This window comes from Bombus pascuorum, chromosome 3 (genome assembly GCF_905332965.1).
Source record: "Bombus pascuorum chromosome 3, iyBomPasc1.1, whole genome shotgun sequence".
Classification (NCBI taxonomy): domain Eukaryota; kingdom Metazoa; phylum Arthropoda; class Insecta; order Hymenoptera; family Apidae; genus Bombus; species Bombus pascuorum.
The window spans coordinates 7224092-7247907 of record NC_083490.1 but is presented as its reverse complement, the minus strand read 5'-3'; the positions used below and the strand labels follow the sequence as shown (position 1 = coordinate 7247907).

General features: G+C 35.2%; 1 protein-coding gene across 10 annotated transcripts in view; it reads left to right on the top strand.

Annotated features, from left to right (window-relative positions):
• The window catches only part of LOC132905629 (uncharacterized), a 67945-nt gene that overhangs the window by 16096 nt on the left and 28033 nt on the right, over positions 1-23816 (top strand). For 9 of the 10 annotated variants that reach the window (XM_060957118.1, XM_060957114.1, XM_060957115.1 and 6 more), the window contains 3 exons: positions 7085-8774; positions 9057-9222; positions 9678-9884. In XM_060957118.1, the coding sequence (XP_060813101.1) occupies positions 7085-8774; positions 9057-9222; positions 9678-9884 (2063 nt within the window). Of the gene's footprint in view, positions 1-4516; positions 4894-7084; positions 8775-9056; positions 9223-9677; positions 9885-23816 lie in introns of those variants that run through there. The other variant, XM_060957116.1, reaches the window with a different exon arrangement.

Sequence of the window (23816 nt, the reverse complement as noted above, 5' to 3'; positions counted from 1 at the left end):
TGCGCATCTATTATTTCCTTATAAAACGGAAGAAACTTTTGGGACGAGCTAATACATACGTAATAAGACTACAGTGGGATGAAGAGTCTGTGCTAAATGTACCATAGCGCATCGCACCTTAAGAGCTAATGTTTAGATAAAGTTATTTAAGCCACAGTGGGATGCAAATTTTATTTTACGAGATAAGAGCTAATACCTAGATATGGTTAATATTTACACCGTGATGGGCTAGAGATTCTGCTAAATGTACAATAGTATATTTACTGAAAGAGGAGTAGAGTTCTTTCACCGTGCAATTTTGACCGAGGTTTCAAGTTGCTGCGTGAAGCTACAATATTAACGAGCAAGGGGTGGAAAAGAGGGAAGAACATTCAAGTAGCGGCGCTGGTTCTCCAAGGAGGACTATAGAGCATAAGACTCAGACCTCTGGTTGTAAGGCTGAAGAACACGGGAGGGCTTATCGTACTGTCTGAAAGGGATATTGTGCAAAGTCCCATGGCACATGCTTTTTACATCGTCTTCTTGGACTCGAGTTGGTGATAATACCGAAGCTCGCTCGTTTCTCAGTTTCGTGTCCGTGCTATCCAACGTGCATCGCTCCATGGCAGTTTCAGATTTCGAGATCAATGAAGTTATCGTACTAGAAAAATTACTATGAAGCGTATACAGAGTATCCTACGCGATTCACATCCATTCTGAGTATAACATTTTCTGCTCATAATTGCGCCCACATACAGTCATGATATTTAAGAAATTAAATCTTTCATGCACTCGTATTCGCTATCTGATTTAAACGTTTGTTATTAGAATTACGCATTATTATTGTAATAATATTTAATCTTTACAAGAATATCTAAGATTGTCACTAATGAGTGTAATTCTATTGTGTATAATATGAAATGCTAGTCGTCACGCATAAAAGTACAATCTTTATAAAATTTTATATAATTTACAGTTATTTCGTGCCACTTTGTTAAAATATTTAGTTAATTACGTACGATGCGTGCTGTAAAAATATATGCATAATAAATATATAATCTTTGTTTCTAGCTTATGTAAACTTCGAAGAATATGAAAAGATGCGTGAACAGTAGAAAGATAAGTTTTATCAGAAAAATTGAAAGTTATCTGCTCTTTTATAAGGTGCAGAAGCAGAAGAGGGAAAGATAAGATAAAAGAAAGAAAATTGTAACGCGATGATTAGAACGATAATTTCTATTAAATTTTTATGGCTAAATCATAGTTGATAAGAAATTAGATATTTGATGAATCTGGCCTCAATCTGATGTAGCAATAAACATTTAATATGAAATGTAAATAGACACCACTGGTAATACGTGGGCTCTTAATAGAAAAGAGGAAAATTACTATGAAATACTTGGATATTTATACTAAAGCTGAGCGTAAAATACTCTAATTATTATCGGAGCAAAATATCTTAGAAATTTTATTAAACTGAGAAATCATTCTACGCGATTCGTTTAACGCAAGGACTAAAATTAATGAAATATTTAAAAAACTATACTTTGTTAGAAGACAAGCAAAAACAATATTATTTTTAACGAAGTAATAAATCACGCTGGACAAAGAATATGTACATATACATATTTATTATTATGTAGAATTATATCCTGCAGCAAAAAATTCTTGAAAAGAGCTATAGGAAAATTTACAGAAATTGTTTTCAAGCTTTTAAAGCTTTAAATTTCCACGCAATTTAAAGATATCGTATATCGTATGCGTGCAACAATATAATACCATTTCTTATGAATGAAAGGTCTCGTGACCAACGAGTATAGTATATTCAATGGACCGTTGAGAAGTCTGACTTATTCACCAGAAACATAACGTCTCATTGTCGGTACCTACTACGTAAATTGAGTAATTTTATTAAAATACACGAGAGGTACGAATTCTTCGTCTGACGTTTAATTTTTCGCTTGTTGCGTATTCTGTAACGTGTGTGCTTTCACAGTAACATCCACGTAAGTCAAAATGCACGCGTTCACGCATTTACGCGTGTACTCGTGAACACAAAAGAGACGCAGACATACAGTCATTTTCACAAGTGGCGATTATTAATTTAGACCATCTAATCGTTTAGGTAGTTACGTAATTGTGTAACACCGAGTGTTTTCTAGAACCGAACGCGCCAAACCGAGCCAAGTAAATCGTCAGGTTTAAAATTGAAACGAATAATTTGCTACAATTCGCAAGTTCTTACGATCGCGTATCGAACATTGAAATCTGTGAAAATTCGTTAAATCTAGTTTTAGTCTTAACTGTGAGAAATGATCATAATATTTCTGGCAGATTATTTTTTTTTCCAATTATGTCGTTAATTCTTCGTATGTCAAACATTCTTCTTTTTAATCATAAAGTGACATTAAAATCGAGAAATTAACAAAGATATATCTATTGTACGATATTTTTCTCTTGTCGTGTTCGTATGTTTACGACGAACGTTTGAGCTTCCTGTAGCAACACTTACCGAAGTGACAAAATCTTGCAGAAGATTAAACCTGAAAAGAATGTATATTTAAACGCGAGCCTAGCATTAGGTAGGGTAACACTTACTGAAAAAACAAGCAGTATATTTATAGCTATCCAGACCAAGAAGAAGATGCACTTACTCAAAACATTCCATTTAAAAATACAGATTCAAATTAATCGCAATGTAAAGTATCGATCGGCAGCCAGATAAACCTGCCTTGAATTTCAAATGAAAAGTATAAATACCTAAAATGGATTTAATTTTTACTAAATACTGCGACAAACATATCGTTACGTATACGAAACACAAAGAGCCGAGAATAGCTTAGTTAAGCTTAATCGATAATCAACTGTGTCATAAAGCAGGATTGAAATAAAATTTATTAGAACAACAAGAAAAATGTTGAACAAGAAACAGTTGAACATAGAAAGGGGAAGAAAACGAGGAAGAAGAATGGTTTGAACTTAGAAAGGCGTTATAAATTACCATCGAACGAATAAAATTAATTAAAAAAAAAAAAAAGAAACAAAGTATTATATACGTGATATTTCAATCTCACGATTTCCCAAAATTGCATAAGAGGCGTTCACTTAATCGGCAAGGTATAACGCGTAACTATACTTGAACCATTGGAACGTAGAACCAGCCAGGCCCCCTTGCACAACAATTTTCTAAGTAACAATTTTAACGAATCGACGATTGACAAGTTGTAGATTGTACGTAGGCATAATTGTTGTACAAAGAAAGCTTTGCATTTTTATAATTTCATATCGAGTAGTACAATTGAGTAGCTCGTAAGCGAAGATTAAAAGCGAAAGAACGTGATAAGTCACGTTTCTCGCTTTTCACGGCGGAACTATTTCAGAATTCGGTACATCCGATCGACCAATTCAAAAATTGTGCTTTTAATCGACTCTGTGTTTGAACGTGCCCTCGTAATTTAAGAAACGAGCAATTCAGAAGCCACACTGATCGACTCTATAAATTGAAAAATAGAGAATAACGATGCTATGGACATTACTTTAAATCGTTTTTCCAATATACCGTTACTCGTGTCACTTTCTCGCGGTAACTGGACTCGTGGAAGCGAATCGTCTGTCTCTTCAAAATTCAGCGTTAAATCACGTTATCCGCGCGATGAAACCGGAAAATCGACAAAAAATCGGCTTCACCGCTTCGGCTTCTAGGCGACTGAAATATCGTTTGTCATAGCATTAACACATCGAAGACATTGAAATATCGTTTGCTCGAACAATTATACCTTTGGCTAGAGCAAACAGATTCTTCCCGCTTTTACCCATTTTATACAAAAAATATTGTTCTCGGGATATAAAGCGACACGAAGAATCAAAAAATCAACAGAAACGTTCTACTGCGATCCGCAACTATGAAAATTCAGCCGTGTGTAAAGCTCGACTCAATTCCTTACCAAACTTGTCATTACCCCCTTGTAACTGATCGCTCGTGAAATTTCGCTAATGAACTTAGTTCAATCGCGCAAGAGGTCCGTTGTAACGCGATTAGCGGTCAGCCAGGAGTCACAGGAACACCTTGGTGGGTGGGTACGTGCGAAAACGTGGAACGTTAAACGTCAAACCCTTGGCGCGCACGAGAACGTTAAACGTTTGGTGGTCCGCTTTTTGTGCACGTTGCTGTATGAGAGAATAGAGGGAGGCCGGCAAACAGCGTACTTACAATTAGATATAGGAACACATCGAAAGGCGAGCGCGGGCGCACTCGTGACATCAGTCGTTCGCAGTCTACGCGAGTGGCACGGCGCGCGGTGTGCGGTGGCGTCGCGACGCCGGCGCAGTTTCGTCGATCGATTCCACGTTTTGCTAGCCGTATATTCTCTCTCTCCGTTGGGTGGTGTGGAAGCGAGGTCGAACAGAGACGACCAACTAGAAGGAAGAAACGGCTATACGTTGAACGAGGAAGGAGCTCGAGGGTGAAGAAGAAGCAAGAAAGAGAGGGCGGGTGGCGAGGGTGAGAAAGAGAGTGACAGACGAAGAGCGGGCGAGGAGGGACGAAAAGGGAGAGCCGGACGAGGTATTGGTGCGCGTGTCTTTCGGCGACAACGCGTACGAACTGAACGTGTGCAGGACCCGAAAAAGGTGACAGATTACGGGGAAGGTTTGCTGGGGCCGAAAAAACTGGCCGGTACTTTCGGCTGTGTGCCTCCCTCGGTTAAAAATATTCGCGCACAGCGGTGCAGGATGTCAGCGTTGCGGATTTAGAAGAGACAAACGTAACCTTCTCGCAGGCTGGACGCCGGGATCGATCGTAATACAGTCTTCTTAACAGCCGGCTGACACTGGCCCGAAGACATGGATTACCGGTCTATTGGCACCAGGTGCGAGGATGATTGCTTGGAGAACGAGAAAGGAATCGGTTTTGCGGTAAGGGATGCATCCTTCTATGTGTTTTCGATCGACCATCGTTTCGTCGTAACTTTCACGCTATGACACATCGTGATCACTTTTGCGCGATAAATATTGCCTTATCCTCGATAGCCCGTTCTCTGTTTGCCGGGTGTTGCTCTAAGAAGGTCTACGAGACGTCACCTGGGTTGTGTTTGCCCGAATATATCTCCTCATCTATGTAAAATCTGGGTCTCCCTTGACGCAGTGCATCTGGTGATAAATAATACGAAGAAGATTAATGCCGTTTGTGACGACACATTGCGAAATTCATGCGCCAAAACAACGCACGATGAATATCTCACCCGTACGTGCAGTCGCTCTGCAAGGGCTTGGACGTTAAATTACCAATCAAGAGGATTTTATCGCAATCGCTGTAGAGGGACGATAAGAAAAATGATTCATTATCGTCGAGTGGAAACCACGTGTCGAAATTGTTTTTAATCGGATAAAACGATTCTAAATTATGCCACTTGACCGAGTGCAACGCTCTTTGCATCAATTATACAAGGAATTTCTTTTTTGTGGCCATCGGATTTTGTTTGATTTTTGTTTTACGTGATTTCTCTTGCAGAGGGAAACGGATATCGACGAGTTTATACGCGTTTCTTTTTCCTTGTATTTTCATTAGGAAGCATTTAAACGCGACTCTGTGACTCGTAGAACGGGTATACGAAAAGCGTAGAGAAGTTCGTCGATTTGAGAACGTAGTTGCTCTATTTCTGGACTTTAAATCGGGTTACCTCGCATTTTTGAGATTTTGGTTTCACCATGCAGTTACCTGGCACGTGTGATCATCGATGCATCACAATCTTACGATTGATACGTTGCATCAAACGGATTGTATACAATATAAATTTTTAATATCTTACAGCAGTTGTGCTAAGAGTTTGTTCTTCGAGCTTGCTTTCGTTGTCGCTGTTATCTAGTTATCAAATTATGAATCGTTTAAGAAAAAAATATTCCACGTATTTCGTACTCGATATAATCGATCACAGATTAGCTGAAAATTTATCAAGCTGTATATTTATAGAAAGCAAACGGTGCAAGTGTCGTACAATTAGAGGTACGCGTGAATGAAAAATCCATATCCAATTTGAAAATGAGGACGGTAATTAGATCAGGTTCTTACCTGTGTAAATCGACAGGAAACAAATTGAAGCATTTTACAAAACAACGAGGAATCTTGTTCTATTGCAAAACAAGATTACTTGTTATTCGAGAATATAACTTAATACGAAAGGATTAATCACGGCGATATCAAATATATAAAATAATACGATGAGTCCACAAAACATTGTGTTTGTTAAAGGACAACAATGTCACAAAGGAAATGTACAGTTTCTACCAAAATAAAAAGAAAATACAGGAGATAAAAATTTCCTCGTTTGTTCGTCTTTACAATTTTATATGCACTTTCATTTGCGTATAAAATTAAAATATTAAATAAAATATTAAAATATTAAATATTACGAAATACTGTCAATATCAGGGATTAAACTAATTATTTCGAGATAATGAGCAACATAATTTTACCATACAACCGATATAACGATGTTTATATTATGCAACAATATTCTCATATTATGTAAATATATAATTCTTAGAATTGCCGCAACGGTAAAGTTTTTAACGAAAAACGTTACCGACCTTTTCAATTAGAACATTGTTCGACGAAGTACGTACCTTGTATAACTGAACTATCGATTAACATTGACCGATCTTTTGTATTGTATATCCCATATTACTTAAAATAGAAATCCTAGCTATCAACCTGTCCACTTTTGTTGGTCGCATTTTTCTGCCCTTGGTATACATATTTGGCCGCGTAACATCGTAACGTATGTAACAGCGAAGATAATAATTATCGACTAGCCAAGTCGCTATTCGACCTTAGACCTTAGATAAATTCATGATCGTGCGTATTTTGAATTATCTTTGGCAAGTCACGTCTAACGCAAGCAAGTACTTTCTCGCGAGATTGTAACAAGTAAAAATAACGCGGTGTGTGATGTAAACAGCTGCGTAAAAGGAGTGCACGTCCGTTTTATCGATCTCTAAACGCTCGCAGAGAAAGTGCAAAGGACATAAAGACTCGACGCGTTGCTAAAAGATTCTTGACATTCTCAGCGTTCTTACTCTCCAGTACTTTTCTTTGTTGATGTTTCAGAACGAGCATAAGGGCGCGTCGAAACGTGGCGGCTCGCATACGCGCGGCACGGCAATGTCCTTTGGCTTTCGACGAAGACCGGCCTCCGGGATACCGATGCCGATAACGAGCTATACCACCGAATCGAGCATGCTGCATCCACGGTCGAAATCGGCCGGACCAGAACAAAATCGTAGACGGGATGACGACACCAGTCAGACGATTCATAATTCGTCATCCGGCAGATCGACACCGCGGCTCGCTCCGCCCAAGAAAGAATCCAGCGGGATTGCCGTTAGGACGAATCGTTTCGGGTATCGGCAGTCGCAACCGAAATTTACCAACAAAGTCAGCGACATTTGCAGCAGTCACACGGTGAGCCATTACAATCAGGAGAAGCTACAACAACACCAGCAACAAGAGGGTTTCGTGAAACAGCCGCACAGGGTAGCCCAAGTTTCGAACGTGCCGCAACCGACGAAAGTGAAGTCGTCACCAGTACATAATACCGTTTCGTATAACAATGCTAATACTATGCACACGGACGCAAATCGCAGAGTATCAGGCATTCCAGAGCCAATCGGCAGGTATACTCTGCACGCCAGACACCTGCCTCTACCTCAGTACGCTGTAAGAATGACCGATACGAATTCGAAGGTGGCGAAAACCGCAGCGAATCAAAGCAGAAAGGTGTCCGCGGCGTCGAAGAGTTCGACGAGCTCGAAGGAGGGCTCGAGCACGGAAGATTCCGGTGTCGGAAGTCAGCTAGGTTGCACGGGCGAGAGCGATTCGAGGGGCGTAGATTATACGGATGGATCTTTAACAAGAAGGCGTGGTATAGGCAGATCTAGGAATTTGAGAATGGTCGTAAATGGAAAAAGTTTCGATGTTAGGGATGTAAGGGACGACGATAGCACGGTCACCGAGATATCTGTTATACCGTTGCCAAAAACCTTCATCGCGGCCAACACCGGCCTGGTACGAGAGAGAACCACGCAATATCAAAGGATCGTAAATAAGGACAATAGGTATATCGAATCTACGACGTCCATGTCTACCACCTCATCAGAGGGTTACGACGAAGGATTAGGCGAAGAGAAAGTTTACAAAGACAGATCACATTCCGAGAAGATTCCTTCTATTAAGTCAGACTTCAGTCCACCGAGTTCCGATGACCCTGAATACGGTCATGGAGAAGCTATGGCCGACGAGTATTCGTTGAGCTCGAGCGACGAATGTCAACGTTCTATGTCTGTACAACACATGCAAACTTCATCTTCGAGTATGTCTAAGTCTGGAACGCTCCCAAAAACTCCATTGCGTTCCGTGCTTCTTACCATCGAAGATCCTGCGTTCGCCGCAGTTGCGGCTACGTCAACAACCCTTATAGATGACGAAACCTCGCCTGTTGATAGTCTTTTCGACAGTCTCACGGCCAGTATTACTCAGTCGGACACGAAAGCTCCAAAAAGAGAGAACGCGATGGAACAATCTGGCACCGTTATAGACGATGATAGTCCTGGAACGCCGACCAACGCCTCGAATTCGTTAAGCTTATCGGAGGGCAGAGAGTTTTTCGATGATGAGATCGCTGATCAACCTGGGCTTGTTTTTGACGATTCGAGGGCTGGCGCTGAAACACAATCTGCTATGGCTAGTCAAGTCGTCACTGAGAACAGTCACACTCTGGTCGAGTCTAGTCCTAAAACAGGTGAATATTTCAGAAATTTATGTGACTAAATTATTCTATTTATGTCTATTTATGTGTTTATTACACTAAACGGTGTACGAATGGAATAATTTTCTCGTTTACTTTGTAAACTATAACGCGACTTAATATCGACTGTAGTCTCTAAAAGTACGTACATTTTAATTTGGAACGTAATTTATCGATGAGCAATACATATAACTCTACAGTTTCGATCATATAAAGTTATATACATATTATAAATAAACAGTACGACAAATATTTACAAATTATTATTTTTTTCAGGCACTGGACATGGAAAAAACGCAACCAACAGCCCTCACCATGGCAAACGAATAAGTCGAGCTGGCAGCGTCGACACTTTATCTCCTTGTGAATCTATCGCTTCTGATGATTTGATATTGGACTACGAACACAGCGATGCGAGCTCTTACGAAGAGAATCAACATCGGTTGGTATTTTCTTCCATGCTCTTCGAATCTACAAATTTCTACGTATAAAGTGTCTCATCTGCTTTGTATGTTTTAAGAAAGATGATGCGCTCTATATATTTCTCGAATCTTTGTTATTAAAACGGTGTACACTGGCTAGAAATATCAGGACATCTACTTGTTATGTTTATCAGAAAATTCTAATAAATTTGATTTTATTTGGTATTTTATATCGCAAGGCTCATATGGTGCGAATGAAATAAGAGATTTATAGCAAAATATTATACCATCTTACTGGACAGTCGAAAAAGTGAAAATTATTTAATTTGTACTAAATATCAGTAGATTTTCTAATATTTGTGACTAGCAGTGTGTATATATATTTGATAATTTAAATGAAATTCGCAAAAGTAGTAAAAATTAATGTATGTAATAGCATTAAAAGAGATATGCTAAATATTATTCTGCATTTTAGAATGGAGACAGGCACGGCATTGCAAGATATGGATAACGCTACAATTCTTTCCGAATTGGAGGCTCAAGGCGAAGAAGTGATGAGGCAATGGAGCTCTTTATTGAATACGTGTCAAACGTTACAAGAAACTAATGACTCCAACACAATTAACAACAACGTGAACAGTGGATCGACCAATAATAATATTCAACCAGCCAACGAAATAGGGTGTGTATTTAAAGTTTTTATGTCGCTTTTGAAATTCTTAATCGCTTTGTACTGTTCATGGATTAAAACAACGCATGATCTTACGATAGATATAATTACATTCAGATCAAAACGTATTAAAATCATCTCAAGTAAAATTTCAATGATATTAACATGTTTTTTTTTTAATATTATCTTGACGATAGTTCAGTGTCCCTATTGCTATTGGTATCAATGTACTTCGAAAAACGCATAATTCTTCTGTAGCTTCAAAAATGCTTTTTTTAGTTGTGTTATATGTTGCTTTGTCGTATGTTACTTTGTACGAATTTATTCTACAGTATAGTATGGGGATAATGAAATGGGAATAATTCAATTTAATGTATGACACTTAAAAGTTATTTAACGATTTTAAATTTATCTTCTTAGTCTTAGTTGTATGCAATGAAATTGATGAAGCTCAAATTCATAAATTTATTGCATAGAAATTTGCTCTGATAATAGAGGTTTTTAAGATTGCATATGTACCCACAAAATGAACGTTATTAATTATAGCTAAAAATCAATTAAAGCAACATTCATTTATTTATCGAAGGAAAGATTATCTACGATTTATACATTTCTATTTATGAGCACAAGTCACTAGTATTTTAAAAGTAATGCAATTTTTTTTATAAGATATAATTAAATGAAACTTATTCTTGAAAAAGAAGTAAATAGAATATAAACGTAGTACACAGATATTGTTATTGTTAGATCAGTTTATATTTCAATTTCTAGGATGCATAAGGTAAGTCGTGCATTACTGTAGATAAATATAAAAATCCGTGAATATTCACTGTTTTTCTCATACAATAGAAATCATTCAATATAATTATATTCGGTTTCCGGTTTGGAATCTTTTCTTACTAATATGTTAAAGCAACGAAAGAAGAGAAAACAAAACAGAAAACATTTGCTAGTCAGCTTTGCAAAAATTGCATATAATTTCTTTATAATTTTAATTAGACAGCAGTATTTGAAAACAATTCGACACGTTGATTTTGCACATAAATTTGCAAATATTTTTTGGAAAGATTATTATTTAAATGATAAAACTTAATACGATACTTTGTAAAAAGCAATTAAATATATTTTGCGTTATTGGCTGTCTTACTTTTAAATGCATGATTCTTTCTTAAGCATGTTTTGAATTTAGTAATTTATAAATGCAGTATAATTCTGTAGAATATTTGTGTATTAGTATTGACAACTTTTGTTGTCATACAGTTTTCTATTTATATATTAATATATAAAATGAAAACTGCATAGAACGACAGAATTACCACCGTTATTAAGCTATTAATAGCAATAGTATTATGACAAGAATATCTAGCACAATGCTTAGATATAATATAGGGAGAAGATGTCGTATTTGTTCACTTTTTTTAATTTAAAAGAAAAATATAATTATGAAGATAAAAATAGTATTCTTAAAAACATGAACATATTTATTATCAAATTTTAAGAATTTTAGCAATGAAAAATATTTATATGATTTTTAATATTAGCATTTTATATGCATCCTTTAAATTTTAATGTACATTTTATCATACTTTATTTTAAACTAAAATATTGAAGTTTCATATCCAAGTAATTAAAGCTTAAAAATCAAAGGAAGATAAGTACAATTTTTACTTATAAAGAGAATATTTACTACACATTTTGTTTATTGATATTCAATACCTTCAATGATTTTGTACTTTCTCAAATATGTATCATTTAAAATTGTCTATAGCTTTTATTAAAAAACAATTCGTGCAAATATCCGGTTATTTACGTATTTCACAGATCCTGGCTGAAAAAATATTCTTTTTAATCTTTAATCAATCGTGTTAATTTTTTTATAGTCATAAATTTTCATGTAAATACTATATAGTTATGTAATTTCAATAATCGTGGTATACATACATATACTGTTTATTTTTCCGATTAGAAAAATATGTATTTTTCTTACAAAATTATTTATCCAACAGTAAACGGATTAAATGGAATCATTTCAACGCATACATTTGTGAAATACGCCAGGCTATATGATATGCAAGAGACATTATTCTGTGATGAATAAAGCTATGTCTCATCCATTTAAAACTACGTCTGCATTTCCGACATGCGGAGACTACTCTGCAAGCGAGATATCACACTCGTCAGAACGTTCATCTGAAATCAATAGTTAGAAACTCTATAGAAATTACTTACACGGATGCACATGAAATGAAAAGCGGACGTGTTTTTAGGAATGAATATGCAACAATATTTCTATTAAACAGACATATTACTTCACACCAAATGAAACGTTGCTAATTACCGCAATAAATTTATAAAAGAAAATATCTCTTATATCTGTCAAATACTGGCAATGTGTTTTAAAGGGAAATATCTTTTATATCTTAAATCCGCGAGGTAATACTATTTAAACATTTAAAATGTATAATAACGTTATACAAATTCATTTTTATAAATAGTTATTTCATACATTTTATTCTCTTCTTTCTTTTAAGTAATGCAAAATGTTTTTATCGCTTTTTAATTTCTTAGGCTGCAGGAAAATGTACCTGTGAAACATATCCAAGTTATATAAATAGATTTTTGAAACATAATAAAAAATCGCGGTCTATTTAACTAATTCAACTCAACTCTTAACGAATATCGTCTATTTTACACAGAATACACAAGCTGTAAAGGTGTAAAGAGACTAGAATTTCAATCATTAACTATTTACCTATTTATCATCATTTTATAGAGTTTGCTCTTATTTTGGCAAACAAAAAGAGCCTATAACATTTTCAAAATATCTCTAACATCAATCTTTAATATCAATTTTTCAAACTTTAAATATTTCTTTTAATGCTAGAAAAATATAATTGCGTCGAAAATAACTGAAAGAACAGCAGGGGTTGAAATTTGGCGCGCATCTGCACGCGACTCCTCTACTACCCCCACTGTGCGGCTTCCTTCTCCCCCATTCGCTGACTCAGACGAGTGTCATGGCGCCGCCGGCAACTCGAGCTTGAAACGCGGAACGCGCTTGTTACTACTGTTTAGTAACGCGTGTGCGCTCTTACCGTTCGTTGTTTCGTATAAGTTTTCACTCGTGTAGTGTTATCGCTTTCTTCCATTCTGTTTTTATCGAAAAGTGAAGTGCTACACGGTGGTAATTGATACATAGTGCAAAGCAAAAAGAAAGGATAATAGATTACTTATCTGTACCTTATCAAGAAATTCGTTCAGTACGTGAGTTAATGTTTGACAGTGTTCTGTCAAACCGTAAAAGAATATCACGTTTTCGAAGGTTTTAGTGAGTAATTTCATTTCACAAAATCGTACGTGATACACTTTTACGCTTCCCCTTTCCGTGAAAAAACGACTATATATCCTTGGTAAAATATTTTCGAAAAAGGCATTAAATGGAAAGATTAACGAAATACTATCAACGTTTGTCCTACTGTTCTTACGATATCAGTGAAATCCTCTAACGAAAATTTGTGATTTGTTGTACACAGTAATAATAGGAGTTTATCTTTCAAATTACATATAGCAACAATATTACTTTATCGACTGTGGATATCTATGCAAATTTTATATTTTCATAAACGCAATTAGAGAAACAGAATGTAAGTAGTAATTTGTCCATTTACTAAATATTAGAATATCAAATACTTTAGATATTTTCTGACGAGTATTCCTTGCATTTTTGTATTTTCAAATTTTTCATAAAGATTCTACTTGTGTTAAATGAAACTTGCGAACAAAGTAGAATCGAATAGTTATTTTCGTATAGGGATATTGTTATTAATATTCAATGTATAATATGAAGTGTACAATATCAAAACGAATAGTATATTATATCTTATATGTGGTACACTAATATAAAGAAGATATATTCGTATATGAGAAAAATGTATTATTTAAGAGTCGTACTTCCAAAGGATTTTATTATGTAATTTTTATGAAATCTTTGAAAACAACGAGTTAAAATTAATAGGTAATTTTTTATAAGTAATTTTTTAATAAGTAATTGGTAATTTCAGATCGAGCTTATTGTTTATCTCTTAGTACTTTAACGTGGTATCCTGTAATTGAAGATTTACATGATAGAAGCGGAACTAAAATTCAGTCCGAAACATGCAGTGATGTAAATGCATAATAAGTTTAACCCGAAACATTAACACATTCCATAACTTTTATTTTGCGTAAATCACGCGTGTACATCGTTGTTAAATTAACGTACAATTCCAGTTGTTACCGAGATATGTAAAATTAAGAGAAACTGTTTAACTTGATCGAGAAGTTCTGTCGCTTCCTTCCAATTTTTCGCAAAATGGAAAAAGCAGACTAAAGAAAACCAGATATTGTTAACAATTTCAAATAATGTAGAATCTCAGTTATCGTATACCACGTACAAATATTTTGCTCATTTACGAACATTATTCATTCACTGGAAATATTAATTGCAAGCATCAATGGCTTCTTGTTCAATTGAAAGTCACAACTATGGCCCTTCCACTGATGATTCTTTTAAAGCCACTCGCGTATCAAGCAACAAAGATTAATCTCAACCAACGCAGTTTTATTTTACAACACACCTTGCAGGTTTAAATTACAGAAAGAAAAACCACTTTTTATCATTGAAATGATGACATAAGCAGATAAAGTAATAAGTTTTATCGAGTACTTTGTTAATAACCTGGTGATTTCTAATATTTCTTATTTAGAATCTCTTTACTATCGTCTCCTTCTATTCATGAAATCTGTAATACACGTTGTTTTTTTTTTTTGTATATACACTGAATATATTAAAAACAATAATTTATATATATATATCTGATATTTATTAATGGAAATATTTTATATTTATTATTAGAAATCGACTATATTTCCACTTGTTTTCACCAGAGAAATGTACTCCATAATATATTCTTGAAGGCATTCTCCTTCCACTTAGACGAATATTAAATATTGCGCACAACCTTTGTGCTATGCGAATAATATTTGGCAATACTATCATGTTTCTAGTTTTAGTAACTATAACGCTGCAGTATAATTATACATTACCTTTAAGATAGTAATATTTCCTGAAACCATGCATGAACCTAATATCTTTAACGTAGATTATGGCATTCAATTTGTCCAAATATTTATTGCGGAAGCCTGTAACAATTAAAGATATGCATATAAATAATTTTCGAGGCGTTAGAAAGAACGAAGGTATGAATTTATTCTAGTCTAGAATTAAACGAATAAATTACAATACCTACGTACCTACGTTTGTAATAAAATAGCAAAGTTTAAAGTAAAATGACACAAACGACAGAGAAGAGAAATTTCTCTTTATTGCGATCAGAATCTCTTTCTCCTATACTATCTTTGTTACAATGTAAACTCGTGCAAACGGAATGGAACGTATTATAAATATCACGATTCGTAATAAATGTGTATCGTTATTTATAAATGTAAATATTTGCGATTTTCAATATTCTTTTTAACATTCGATGGCTTCTATATTTTGCTTGGAAAATTTCGAGTTGATTCGAACAAATACAGCAATCATAAATGAATAATATCGATTAAGAATAATTTTGAAACGAATCGAGTTAAAAATTTTCCACGTTTCTATTGAAAAAAAGAGAAAGAAAGAAAAAAAAGAAAAAATCACAGAATATATAATAGATAATCTCGATTGCACGATAATACGCTTTTAACAATTACAAGTTACGTGATGTTTATCAAATAACGGTCAGCTGATATTCAGAAAATCTGATAGAATTCTTCTTTCAGAACGTATCAATAAATATCGTAATTACAAGACCAAGTTCTACCGTAGTTTGCACCGTATTCGACGTGTCACTTAAATCGCTAGATTTATCTAGAGTTACCTCTTGATGTAGTCCCCTGTAATTATTTAATTGCGCTTTCTCATTGTGTATGCTGCATGCACAATTATCTTGTTTGCGTAATGAGAATTTTGGAGGAACGTCAGTTTTCTTCTTTCCTCGTTTCGTAGCTTTTTCTAATTTGTAATGTACTTAGAATAGTAGCCGATTGAGATCGTAGACGATACATTGAATGACGATTCTGCCTTTGTACAATTCTCACAGTAATATTATAAACGTAGAATCACTTTCGTCAAAGCACTCACTAATGTTAGCGATATTTAAATATACAAAATATTTTATATTAACCATTTGTACCGATTTAACGTCGAATTCTGAGGATCTTATCGTTAACGAGAAATAAGCTTGTAATATATACATCGTTTCTAATTATATTCTATCCGAGGAAGATTACGATTATGTTTTATATTTACTGGTCGTATACTTCGTTTAATATATTATACCGCATCTCGTAACTATGAAACTACCCCTAAAATGTTCAATTATTGTACAAGTAGAAGATGCAATAGGACAGACTCTGACTAAAGCTATGGAAAATCGTACGGTTAAAGTTAGAAAAGTTATCGTTGTAATTTCATTTTATTGTATTTTCAGTTCAATTTTTGCATAGTAAAATATTCCGTGTAAATATTCACAAAAAGGGAGCCATTTCCGATTTCCATAATTTTTTAATACGTTGCCAAAGTCACACTGAATAGTATCGCGAAGTTTTTAATAGAGATTGTCATTTATTACAAAGTTGTTATTAAAAAGAAAAAGTTTATAGTACAATTATTTTGTATCTTGCTACAGTAGTATCGTATCAATAAGTAAAATGTAATTTTATGTTAATCAAAAATGAGTTTTCTTTAGGTCTGGGTTATCTAAAGGAAAAATGTCTCGGTTATTCACATTCTATTAGTTGTAAATAGCGTCTGGAAAATTACGCACCGTTGTCTAAATTATTTTTCGTAATAACCGTTTAATAAACTTCAACTAAAATTTTACTACACTTTTACGATTTATCAAAAAATTATCGAAACCGAAGGTGGCTTCCTCTCTTCCAATATCTACCGTATACTGTTACGCTTGTTCTTTAGTTATGAAACACAAGAATAAATTAGTTTTCTATCCTGTCTGCGCAAGAGAAGGATACATTGTTTCTCAACGCAATTTCGAAAAATTGAAATCGACTGGTTTCATAATTATGAGACGCGGTGTATATTCGGCTAGAACTGCGTCTTTCGTCCGAGTTTTTTTTTTTTTTTTTTTTTTTTTGTTAGAACCATCTGTGTTGCTTCGATATTTTATTTAATCCTCGTCTTTCTTTCTTCTTTTTTTTTTCTTTTTTCCTGCGAAAAGAAGTGAATTCTCTGCTGTTAGGAAGCGATCGTTCGAACACGTAAAAATTCCGATTTTATTTAACGAAAATACCTTCAAGCGAGTAACTAGACGTTTGTGGAAATGACATGGTCATGGGATAAAATAGAAAAAGTACGTGGTAAAGTAATTGTCACGCAGAGACAATAGACGAGGGAAGTTTGTGAAAGGAAGAGTCATCCTTGAAAATAAAAGCGAACGCTGGGAAAGACAGTCGTGTTATTGCCGGTAATAATAGTTGTAATAATACAGTCTCATCATACGGTTCTTGGAATATAATCGCAAGAGATGAACGTTCATTGCATCAAACTCCTCCGCTCACGTGATACCCTGCTTGTCATTTTTCGTGGCGTGTATGCGTTTTGTTCATTTATTTTTAATCTCTGTACTCGTCGAGGGAGTTGTGTTGTCGTTTGAGCCTGCAAAAGACGTAGATGCGTTGTGGTCAACCCTATTTCGTGATGTAACAATCCTCGTTTCAGCCCTTCTGCTTTCTTTTCTCCTTACCCAGGTCATGTACTCTAAATTCTCTTGTAAGTTTTCAATTTTCAGTTCGATATTTTGTGCAGTAACCAAGAACAGTCATATACAACAGTGATATATATATATATACACGTACACATACACACATATATACACATATATATATATATCTAGTTTGATTTTAGTTTTTCGGTAGAATCGAGGCAATTTCTGTTTTTAACGTTGTTACACTCGCGCAGTACGAGAAGAAGGTCAACAAACGCGTACAATGAAATTGGTATCGGTGAATATGAATCTGCTGAGATAGCGGTAAAGCATAGATTTACGCAAGATTCAATTAAACAGCTAAAACAAAACAAAAATAAAAATTTTTTTAAAAATGAAAAATTGAGAGGACGTCAATTCAGCGATAGTATTTTGTGTTCTAGCGCGCTAATAAAGCGAGTGAAGCAATTGCAAAGCCCCGATGAGGACTCCGCGGGTGGGGACTACTACCAGCTGACATATCCTAACTAGCGACCACAACCCGCCGGCCCTTCTCTGTCGACTAGCGAAACCACACTAATCGCAGCGACTAAGTCGGCATAGCGTTGAGAACACGGACGTAATATACACTTGCAATAGGGATAGAACTCAGGCATAAGAGTTGAGACTTTCCGAGAGAGAGAGAGAGAGAGGGAGAGAGAGAGAGAGAGAGAGGGAAAGGAAAGGTCTGAAAGATAATAAAGAATACAGAAAGGAACAAAGAGAACAGAGAAACAAGTATAGAGCAGAATGGCGAAAACATATTGTCGAATACACGCATGAAAGTTATCTTTTCAATGATGAAATGTCCGAGCAAAGTCTTTTTCGAATAAGCAGACGTATTTACTTAAGATACGGCGTTATAATCGTCGGGTAGCTGAACGCTAGCACAAGCAGGTGACGATAAATAACGAGATGAAACGAAGGAAGGATAATGACAAGTAGAATGAACGATAGAGATTATTTTTCCAATTTCATACGAGTCTCCGTCACGTCCGATAAACTTTCGTCCTTGTCAAAAGTTCCAAATCCGAACCGTTTTCGGTTCCGATTGTTCTTCTTTTCAGTGTGTTTTCTAGTCTGCTAGCTGATTCAATTAATCGTCGCTTAATCGATAAATATATACACAGAAAGTGAGTAGTGAACGTCGTATTCGTATTCGATGCCCAGCGCTATTATTATCCGTAATCGTAAAAGGAGTATAGCAATTACGATTGCGTGCTGCGAGCGAGCGTAAATGATATAAATACTTTGGAAAAATATTAAAAAGGAGACGCAGCGCTACGAAAGATCCATCGAGAAGGATCGATCGATCATCGTGCCAGATCCGTGTCGATCTTTCGATTCCACGCTTTTCCTTTTTTTATTCTTCTTTCTATATTTTGTTACCAAGAAAACAGAGCATGTTGTAAAGAATTATGCCGCACGATTGCTTTTTCATTTGCTTCGTTTCACTGTGATTTCGTTTTCCTCGTTTGCGTGAACTTGTATTACTACTCGTCAAACACTTCCATATAGATATAGATAGGTGCGAGGTAATGCCAAATGGTTTAGTTCTTCTTATCTTTTAATTATGCGTTGATGTTACCGTAGATATTTTTTTAAGGATCGTTTCGATAATAGGTTAGATCATCATTGTGATCGAACGTAATTGTACAATTATTTGATACACGAATTTCGTATAATTCGACATTTTCATATAAGCGCGATGCTTGCAATTCCTATATTATCACATATCTTTCTTTTATTACATGTACATATATGATATTTTACGTATAATTGACACTTTGGATATTCCTGAAACGCAATACGATTATTCTTCACTTTTTCTTCAACGTAATTTGCAATGATAGGGAATTAGTCGTCTTATTATAAAATATATATTAATATATATCCCTTTTTCGTATATTTGCTATGTAATACTAAACGAGTGAGAGCTGTTAGATTTGCAGTTGATCGTAAGTTCGCCCGAACATCGATCCAATGTTCTTCCGCTAGAAAGTACAGCCATCGAACATCGAATTAGAATCACCTAAAATTCCCAATATTTCCCAATTTTTTTTTAGTAAAATTGAGTAGCCTGAGTAAATTTTGCAACAGCAAACTTTATCGATTACTAGGATGTTACATTTGTTACTAATTTGTCTTTCCTATTTATGTTTCCCTTGTCTGGAAATAATTCTTAGCTCACGTGTATTCTTCCTGTGACATGACTCGACTCTTCCACATTCTTTTTATCTTCGTCACTTTACCGAACGTTTTGCATCTTTAAAAACATTCCAAAATGTATTTACAGCACAAAAGTGATATTTTTGTGTTACATGGATCTAATTCGACGGTCCGAGATTGTACTAAAGGTACTTCCAATAAACTAAGTTCGTAGCGTAGAACCCTGAGAGAGGTGAGCCTCCATGGCCACCTGTCGAGTTTGTAATTATCGTAGTTAACTAACTCGAAAATTCCTGCCTCCCAAATTGATATCGTCTCCCGCTTCAAAGAACATTACATAAACTAGTTTCCCATAGAGACCCCTTAAGTATCTACTGACCCTGGTGTTTTAACGAAACTGAAAATGGCCACATTCTCGTTGATTTTACTGGCATTCTCAAATATTTGAAACATCAGATTAGACGATAGCGCGCTCCACTTAAATTTCGACTGCACATAGCGATACGAAACTTGGTCGGACTTTGACTTTTGCTTAAGATTACAAACCTAAAGAATACCATGGCTTTCGTCGTTAAATGATATTTAAATTCATCGTTGACCTAAAACGTCCTAATCGCTTTCCAAACTAAATCATAGAGCGATATTTTAGTCAGAGATACGATACATCGTTTAATGTTTCTATAGATAATCTATTTAGAGATCTTGTTTAGCAAAGCTTGTTACAAATTCCGAAACCGAGACTATGAAATGTTAAATGTACTTTCACAGTATGTCTGTCACACTAAATTAGATTTAATGTTTTATAGAGGTAGCCTGGCGTTGACGTTCCTCTTTGATCCCATGGACTCCCATGGACATTGCTTTGCTTATACGGTCAATCGTAGCGTACGAATCCAACCCTGGCTCTTACTTGTTAGTGTATCTCCCCAGGGGATATGTATTAATGTATACTCAAGTATTTATCGTTAGTTTATGCAGCAATTGATTCGACGCGTTACGAGCTCGCTAGAGATGCATTTACATTTGCTACACATCTAGCATTACCCGTAGTACGCGTAGTTTCCTATAGGTATCCGTAGAACGAGAAAACCATAGCTTATGGAGTATACTTGGAAATACTCGTATTCAAGATAATCATCGAGGAAATTAATCTTGCTACGATCATCCAATTCTTGTATTTCTATCTCGTTTTAGCAAACGAGAAAGATAATTTAGGATGCACAAACAATTTACAATCTTTTCTCAATATTTTACGACGGTGTTTTGTTGAAAAATGGTGAACTTTGAAATTGCAAACAGTTGTCTACAACTGTTTGCAATTGATAACAATAGGCTACTGTGTATGTCATATATTTAACTGTTGCTTTCGCCAATCGTAGTTCAGATTTTCCAAAATTACGGTGTTTCTTCGCTTTATAATTTTCAGTTTTTTAATTTTTTAAAGAAAATTAAAAATTCTAGAATACGGAAAAACGTAGCAGGGTTAAAAGGAAGATAAATACACCTCGTATCATGGACCTAATATACGAACCATCTACTCGCGATACTCATTCGTGAGATCTTGAAAGGATGCGCTGTTAAGTGCCTCAATCTCTTATCGAACATATTCGTATGAACAATAACGGAGTAACTGGTGTGCTGTACGATTCGTGAATCATGCATGCTGTTCACTGGACCCTTCCGGTACGCACCCTAACGTTTCCAATGGAACAGCCAAGTAGGGTTGTGTCGCAAAAAGAAAAAAAGAAAAAAGAAAAATGGGAAGGACCTAGTTTAAACAACACGAACAAAGCAACTTGAATTTCTATGGGGGATAGGGTTTACATCTACGGCATTATAGCAAACAGCATTTACGATTCATGGCGTACAAATCATCCGTGTATCCATCGATCACGAATGTCTTCTTCTTTCTTCTTCTCGTTTGAATTTCAGGAACACGATCTTCCTTTCTCAAGTTAGACGTCTTCTTGTGTTTTATATACAAACGAAAACCGCGTCTCCGTAACTAAATATCAAAATTTCTTATCCAAGAGGCTGCTGTTGCATCCAAGAGGCAGCTAACTCCGCTTTCCAGTGATTCCAGGGGAAAGATATTCAATCCATTTGTCGGTTATTTCTTGTGTTTTAGACTGCGCGCAAAATTCGCTTCGTCCTTTTAGCGATGTTCCTTGTAATCGAAAACTATGTATTTAACTCTCGGTTCTTGCAATTACGTACATAAAGTTACAGGAAGGAACAGAAAAAGAAATTTACGAATCGTAATATCAAATTCGGTAGAGGAATCGTCCATCTGTCCATAAATCTATTCGTTGTCCTTGGATTCAATTTTAAATTCGACTTCTTCGAACGGAACGAGGTGAATTACAGAGACTGAAGTGCATTTACGTTGTTTTCGTTGTTTCTTTATCCCTTAGAACCCGAAGAGTATGCGTAAGATTTTTCGACGTATTTTATCCGATCACAGGAAGATGGTTTTCGTCTTGACTTAATTGAGAATTTTGCTCAAGTTGCTTACTGAAATTCTTTCGAATTGTAATCGAGCGGATTATCATTGTTCGAACGACGTTTTACTTCTGAATTTTGGTTTCGTATCTCAATGAAGTTGCGTGGTCTGGTTTTACGATTATCCTTGTCAGAGGTGTCGCGTAGCACCGTTCTCAGTGACGACTAATCAGAAATAGTCTTGATAATTCATAGAGAGAAGATATAAAGAAATATATATTGCAATAAATAATGTTTATACTGTATGAATATAATTTTCTGTTATTCAGAAACTAAGAGTTATTCTCATCGTCGTATATTAATACATACGTGCATAGCGAGTGATTTACATTTACTATCTATCTATTTAACTTAATTTATTCGCTGATATAGTAAGATGATAAATAGATTTACGTATGTCGTTTCGACGTAAAGTCCTCGAGACGGTCGTACGTTTGAAACGACACGCGAAGAATACGTAAAAGTATTAAATGCCGCCAAAAGGGTGCTAATATAATTTAATTTGAATGAACGACGATGTCGCCGTTAATTCTATACCTAATTTTAATCCTAGCTTTAAACTCAACATCGTTCATATCGAACACGCTCCGAGTCTTCGTCTGAAAAATTGATTAATCGCATAATGCGTAAATTTAGTTGAGAAGAAACCGTACGTAGGTGCAAATTACGACTACAGTATCTATTTGTGCTTTTTCGGCTAACGTAAATTCGTTCGATGTAATTCATATTTAAATGTCGAATACTCGTGCGTAAACAGGGAGAAGCCAAATTTATGCGTTACGTACTTTTAATAAGTATTCACTGAACGTTAATGTTTGAAAATGATTCTATTTGGTTCGAAGAGATGTTTAATTTCGTAATAGCTGTTGCAATTGTATTGATGAGATGTATTTATGTACGAAACAAATAAAGGCTGCATTTAAAATCCTAATCGATTGTTACGCTGGAATGATTTTTCCGATAGAACAGCAACAAATCTTTATTTCTTACGTATTTTACGATTGAATAGTCGCGTTAAACGCTTGACTTTTAATTACGACACGATGATGCGGGATCGAATGGCTGATATCGTTTGATAAAATCGTAAAATATGAGCGATGTGTAATACATATATTGTGACGCTTGTGAAATTAACAGAAACCCGATCAAATGATTTTTATTACGCTGCAATCCATCAAAATTTATAAGCGAACAAAGGAAACAATTGTTGAATAATGTATGAAATTTTTTAATAGGTGAAATCTGTCTTATAACTTATTATTACTTCAGTGCTAAGTTCGATATTAACGTTGATACGTGTTTCACTTGAAATAGATGTCGAAATGACAAATTTCCTAAAAAACAAGGAAAAAGGAAAGTTGGTTCAATGGCTTGTCCTCCGTAATTAAAATTTATATAATTTCCAAGTTTATTAATTGATATTTCATAGATCTTTCGTATTCGTACAAACCTAACTTCCTCTCTAAATTAAATAACGTTAACT